Below are 6,947 nucleotides of genomic sequence, written 5' to 3'. Positions count from 1 at the left end.
CTACAAAAAAAAATATTTTAAGAATCACTAATATTTCTTTAAGATCTAGAAATGTAATAAAAATCTTTATCCTGAACAATAAATTATCTAACCTGTTTGACTCCATTCTCATCCTCAAGTAACAATTGTTGCCCAGGCTGTAATCGAACCAAAGACTGTGATCCGTCGGCATGGTTTAATATAACTTCACCTCCGGAAGGTGTATTAACGTCTTTGCCGCGCTCCGAAATTTCTACTGGACCATTAGGTCCAACATCGTTTCTGCAATTTTCTGGACCATCCTCAAATGAGACAATTGCACTAGACGGTACCGTATCCGTCGAAGTCTCCTTTGTGGCCATAAATTCGTGTGCTTTGTCCTGATCGCGACCCACTTGCTCGATGAAATGATCTGATGTAGGCAAGATCGTAAACCGAAATAAGAAACGATAAATCCCTTCAGGCACCGGATTAATATTCGCAACGCGATGATACCATTTTAGTATGTATTTGCTAAATATATTCGCGCGACAGTGTAAACTCTTGTCCAGTGAAGGTTTTGCTGCCTTATTTGTGAACTTTACTGCCTTAACATCAAAATTGAATTACTTTATCATACCCTACTGTCATGTGTATTATCAAAATATTCCAACGAATTCTATAAGCCCAGTGTGGGTGAAGTATCTATTTTAAGTCAAATTTTGCATAATATTGACTCATTATAGGTGCAACGCAAACAATATTTACAATCGTGAAGACAGGGTACTTTTGACACCATACTTAGAACATTTTCGGGACGTCTGCCATAATGTTGGAGAGAAGAACGCGGGAAGCACTGGTTTTCCTTCCTAATTTCATCATGTCGTTCTGCTGTAATGGTTCGAAAGTCCGAATAGCTACCGTTTTCCTCCTGAAATCGAAGTAACAGATGAACACGTTAGCACGCTAATTTAAAGATAGCACATTTTTTTGAACAGAGCACCGTGGCAGTGTTCATAGTATGAAGTTATGTGAAGAATTACAACGTGAAACGTACGTATCGTATTGACCAGGTATAGCCATATTTTATGCGTATGGTAGTATAGAGTACGCATACGTAAAGAACATTTCTAATTATTCTGCTGGTGATACTCAAAGCTGTGATACACCGACAGTTGGCACACAGAGTGCTATAAGTAAAAAGTATTTTCTCAACAATACTAAAAGCTTCCATAAATCAAGTCTGCTATTAGCACCCCCCTACAGAGGTGTCAACTGTTGGTGTCAAAGCATACCTCTAAAAATTGCGCCGTGGCTTTTGTTAAAGGGATATCGTTGTCATCTAGAGTAGCTTTAGGTTCATCGAAAGAATGTTCAACTTCAATCTCGTCAAAGACGGCGTTTTTGCCGTCCTGCTCCTGGCCTTCACCCATGGCCATGCGCGCCGCTACAGCTGAATAATGATGAGCCTGTTCGAGGTGGTGCAAAGTCTTTACCCGACTTACAAATCCCTTATCACAAATTGGGCACCGAAACCGAAAGTCTTTGGTGTGCTTCATTGTAACGTGACCCTATCAGAAGGCAAGCGTTTGACAAAAGCAAGAGAACGGTAATCCTAGGGTATACATAACGCCAACGGATGACTGTTTTATGAATACAACAACAAAACAAAAATGATCGAAAATCCCAAAGGTTTCTTTGCATACACTATTGCAAGGATATTACTGAAAAGTTCATCGTCCTAAGTCATTTTTCTCGCAATCAGTAATTCGTAATCGAAGTTACAAACTAACTGATCTATATAATTTGAGCAATTTTTAGAATATTTTAAGTTTACCTTGAGTGAAGCGAGATGTGCAAAAGATTTACCGCAATGTTCACATCGATACGGCCTTTCATCAACGTGTCTCCGTAAATGTAGTGCCAAATAAGATTGCTTAGTAAAAGGCTTTCCACAGAACGGGCACGGATAGCGGTCGTCTTCACATCTTTGATGGACCCAGACCTGTTAAGAAAATAGCATGGAGATGACTGCACACTGAAGCACTGGTTCGTAACTAACCGTTTATTTGGAGCTATCGGTCTTGTAAAGCCTTTAGAGAGAGTAAGGTCGGTAAAGGTAATTTCAGAATTAACTTTATTCAGCTTTCCTTGACAATGATAGGATTGATAAAAAATTCTTCTTTCCTTGAAATCCCTCGTACTTTCCAATCAAGTTATGATTTATTTTTATAAGAAATACCTGATGAGCAATCAATTGTGATTTCGCCTCATATGAGCGATTACAGTCTCTGCAAATGAACGAGGAGGGCCTCTTTGAAGAAGTGCCAATTGTGCCTGAACAGTGTGCACCCCGGGTAATGTGATTTTCAGTAGAAGGGTCGTCGAGTGACGGTGAAGTCCCTCTTTTATGATGAGCATTCATATGGAAAACTAGGTGTCGATAGTCACGTTGAGCTATAATTAAAGGAAATTGTGGTTATTATCATCTAACATTTTGTTATAAATTTCGTTTCCTTTTTCGAAAATTCATGTTTAGACTAATACGTGTCTCAAAGGACATAGTGCCAGTTTTAAGTACACATTCAGAATGCATTTAATGACGTAAAACGAGGTTCGTTGTGGCACTAATTATACGCATTATACTACGGCTTACTTTTCCATCATTATTATCATGACGCGGATTTTGAGATGGCTTCAAAGGGTACTAGCTTTGAGCATTCAAACTAGTTTTTCTCTAAACACCACATAATTAGCCGCTTGATTTTTGAGCAAATACAGAAAACTGCAAACACTACTGAACATCGTTGTGATAGATCCTAGTTGATACTTACGAAGATCACAAACACCACAATGGTGGTCCTTTAACGGACCCTGGTGGGCTTTGAGTTGATGAAAAGTGAGCGAATCCGCATTCTCAAAGAGCTTTCCGCATTGCTGGCAGAGCTCCCCATTGTTTTGTTCATGGAGGCTGCGATGAGCTATGGCGGCAGCGCCATCGTCTCCTAACCGTGAAATCGCTCGTAAACAGCTTAGGCAAATGTACCTGTTAATTAAAAATGTGTCGTTCGCACTTAAACAATAAAACCCAATATGACCCCTTAACCTGTCGATTGGGCTCTGTAAGTTGGCGCAGAGTTAGATATTTGTTTCAGGACGTGCACTATTGGACCCATAAAAAAGCGGTTTGACGGGCCACATGACGGGTTGTCACATAAAGCAACTCGGACGCCTACTGGCATGGGCAATTTCAAACGGCTATGGAGAAAATTGGGAAAACCCAGATCGCCATCTACGTCCTCTGCGATTTATATCGGATGAACTTTGTACCGACCTTTAAATGTAGAGCTCTTCAAAAACATGAAGCGCGAAATGGGGCGCAGTCGTACATAAAGGACAATTAAAGAAATTACCGATGACATGATTAGAGCGCAGATGCCATGGATCGTTGAGATGACTTTGCTTAAAAGCATAACGAGAAAGAGAGAAGAACTGGAAAAGATCCATGGACAAAGATTCGACGATAAATAGCGCCGAGGAGCGCAAAGAGAAGCACAAACATAATAGCAACTGTGCAACTCCCTGCTCATGGCTCCGAGGTAATACTCAGCGTCCACCGACCCGCGTGGAGGTACACTGTAAAGGTGTAAGCACTTTTTAGTAAACCTTCAGTCTAATCATGATAGTTACCATCAGGGGTCGATTAAACCATTTGACGGGAAGCAAGTTACAGTTGCTTTGAGCCTGACAGAGCCCTGAAACAGAACTGCAGGTACTCTTCTTCACCCTATACGCGCCTTCCGTCTTCACAACAAAGACAGTTGTTATCGTTAATCTTTATCAAATGGATTGGTGGTACTTTTACCAGCTTCAGAACTTTATTAGCAACTGAAGCTCCTTCATTACAACGAGGCACTTCAGAAATTCAGCCATTTAGTCGTAATGAAATCAATCAACAAATCTTTCTTGGTTGGTTGGAGGATGATCTGCTCAAAAATCAATTTTAAGTACGTCAAACAGGAGCTGAACGGCATTCTTTAGGCTCTTGTTGTAGACTCGCAATTTTTTCGTTTTAATCATTCCAGTCTACAATATAAGTTAATATGATCATTTCCCACCTAATTTTTTATAGATGATCTCACCAGTTAGGGTCTTGAGCGTGTTTCTGTTCAACGTGGCGTTCCAGATCCTCTCGATCCTTCATACCGCATGCGCAAGCCGGACAATGAATTGACCACTCGACAGCGAAATGCTCCGATCTCCGATGTACCTGGAGAGTTTTCTTACTCCACGACACAAAATCACACATACCGCATGGCTGGGCATACTTCTCTACAAGTTTTATCCGGTTCGTTTCACTCAGCGTTGTCGAATGTAGTTTGTAGATGTGATAGTCACGACCCCTTCATATATGTTAAACAAAATAGTTTAATTTGAGTTTATTCACCTAGTTCGATTAATTTTTAATGTAAAATTAATGTTGCTATATTTTCGCTGTTGACAAACAAAGCAAAAAAGTGAAAACCAGTAGCGCCACAGGGTAAGTAATCTACACTCTTCAAATAACAAAGAGAATCTCGGTTCGCGCAAAACCCTGCAGGGCTGAAGCTTTACTAATACTATGTATCATTTTAACTGTGAATAACACATAATCTCCATAAATGTGGTTTAATTATGCATACTTCTCGGTGTAAAAATGGCCTGCATCGCAATGGGGACATGGCCATACACTGGCAAGACCGTGAGCTTCCCTCATATGGCGATCTCTTTGAAGGCGGGAAGCGAACGGAAGACCGCAATTTGGACATGGTTGCCGGCAGTGGACTCTACACTGAGCTACATGCGATGCAAAGGTTGCAGGGTCGAGAAATGATCGAGAACAGCGATGGCATTGGGGAACAGTTAAATCACTGTGTTCTTGATTCTCTATATCCAGAGTTTCGTCGTCTGTAGCTCCACTTTCATCAGAATGGTCTGGCGCCAGTGTGTGACAATCGTTTTCCTGCGCGACAGATTCGAGTTAACAGTATGGCTAACACTATAGATAACTTTGTCGAACTATTGCACTGCAATGGCTATATAATATTATAAATAACCTAAGGAACCGTTGACAGCAAAAATGGCAGTATAAAAATTAGCGCGTACCAATTTTTGATTCTAATAAAGGCACTAGATGAAGACAGAAAAACGTAAAAGCGCCTTTCTCCACTGATACTGGGTTTATAGTACTACCCTGATCCAAAGCGTGCTGCATATTACCTGATTGGCTTCAACTACTACGGCTTTGTCGCGGAGATCCAATACATCGAGAAACTCCTTTTTCTCCTCGTGTCCACCCATTGCTGGCACCACCAACTGCTGGCACTGTTGAACCTCCGAACGCAGCTCTATGAGTCCTCTTTCATAGAGAGATTTTGTATAAAATAGCTCAATTTGAGCTAACTGCGTGTCAGTCATGTTATGGTATTTGCTCGGCATAATACTTTTCTCACGGAAGCCTTCGCTTTCCTGCAACAGGCGTATCCCCGACACCGGTAAGAAAATAGGCAAAATAATTTATTGTGGGCACCCAAATGGCCTACTTCTTAAGCCTATAAATGGACTCAAATATCCATCGAAAGGTACACTTTGCTTCATCTAGAGTCGATTCCATGTTCGTTTTTAACTTATTACACTCTTCGTTAATCCATATGGGAATGATAATCTCTTCTAGAAAAACTCAAACTTATAACAAATATATACGTAAGAAAGCAATAAAATGCGCACGAAGATCTAACCTATACATATCACCAACTTTGTTTAAAAGTAGCTCAGTCAACCCCACTTGAATTCTGAGAACGCAATTTACTAATATACAGTTTTAAAAAACGCAAATACGTTTATTCTAACTAAATAAAGCATTGACGACTGGTAAAGAATGTTCAGTGTAAGAAAAGCGATAAATTAGAATAATTGACCTTTGAAGTGATCATACATTAAATGCTATAATTATGCCTTTCAAAGCTGAATTAATTACTCTAGATTTAATTTCTTCACTCGATCTCTTACGTATAACTATTCTTCCAATTTTCATGGTCCGGAGAGAGGTTATAATTTGGTCAGGTAAAAAAAAAATGCAAAGTTTAAAAATGCATATTGTAATGGAAGGCATTTTTTACAACATAATAGAGACACTGCATTCTACGACCAATAATAGAGTCAATGTTAGCCATGGATAACATTCAACTTACTCCTTTCTCATCTATGAAAAATTATTTCCGCTAATTTAATGCTACGAACAGAGTTGCGAACTAGTAACGGCAAAGCTTAGCGTCTATGCTAAAATAAATATAACGTAGGGTGTTTTTAGAGCTGCATGGAAACCTCATCCAAGTTTTATCGTCTTAATGGTATCCTTCTGTCGATTTTCTTAAATTTTTTTTAAAAGACGTTCGAACAGTGATATATATATATATATATATATAAACGTTTTTATAAAAAAATGTTTACATAAAAAATATATATACACACTGTATATATAAATGAAACTAACTAATTTAGGAATAATTTAGGATCATAAATTTCGTTGAAACGTCACCAGCGATTCAAAAGCTCAAGTTAAGTTCGCGATGCCCTTAGGCAACTGTTTTCGAATTGTTCTCGTTGTCTTTGTTTCAAGGTACACTTTTTCATCATATTCAATAAAAAAAACGGTCAGAAAAAAATAACGAAAAAGGTATGTACGAGAAGATAAACTCAAGCGCCTACAACATGAATTATTCGCCCATGAAGTTGGGTAATTTTCTGAACATCCTGTATACTCCTCAACATAACGTATGAACTACAGACCTCTACTTCTAACTTCCGTATTACTACCCCATTTATAAAGACCTGATTCAATATATGATATCCTTAGGCAATTAGTATGGCTTTTATCTGAAACCAGCGTGAAGCCGGCAATAATATGTTTACCAAAACCTGAATTTCTCTGGCTGAGACAGCCCTCTTTC

At 39.2% G+C, this 6,947-nt stretch overlaps 1 protein-coding gene across 2 annotated transcripts in view; it reads right to left on the bottom strand.

Moving 5' to 3' along the window:
* Positions 1-6,947, bottom strand: part of LOC111266013 (uncharacterized) — a 20,316-nt gene that overhangs the window by 3,934 nt on the left and 9,435 nt on the right. The window contains exons 5-13 of one of the 2 annotated variants that reach the window (XM_022843121.2): positions 5,218-5,466; positions 4,641-4,960; positions 4,101-4,361; positions 2,793-3,004; positions 2,201-2,415; positions 1,796-1,963; positions 1,254-1,529; positions 727-889; positions 93-391 (exon numbers count right to left, since the gene is read on the bottom strand). In XM_022843121.2, the coding sequence (XP_022698856.1) occupies positions 93-391; positions 727-889; positions 1,254-1,529; positions 1,796-1,963; positions 2,201-2,415; positions 2,793-3,004; positions 4,101-4,361; positions 4,641-4,960; positions 5,218-5,466 (2,163 nt within the window). The remainder of the gene's footprint in view (positions 1-92; positions 392-726; positions 890-1,253; positions 1,530-1,795; positions 1,964-2,200; positions 2,416-2,792; positions 3,005-4,100; positions 4,362-4,640; positions 4,961-5,217; positions 5,467-6,947) is intronic. The other variant, XM_022843122.2, reaches the window with a different exon arrangement.

Source organism: Varroa jacobsoni, unplaced genomic scaffold (assembly GCF_002532875.2).
Source record: "Varroa jacobsoni isolate VJ856 unplaced genomic scaffold, vjacob_1.0 scaffold_1041, whole genome shotgun sequence".
Taxonomy (NCBI): domain Eukaryota; kingdom Metazoa; phylum Arthropoda; class Arachnida; order Mesostigmata; family Varroidae; genus Varroa; species Varroa jacobsoni.
Note: the sequence above shows the minus strand (reverse complement) of the source record. Positions and strands in the feature narration are given on the sequence as shown.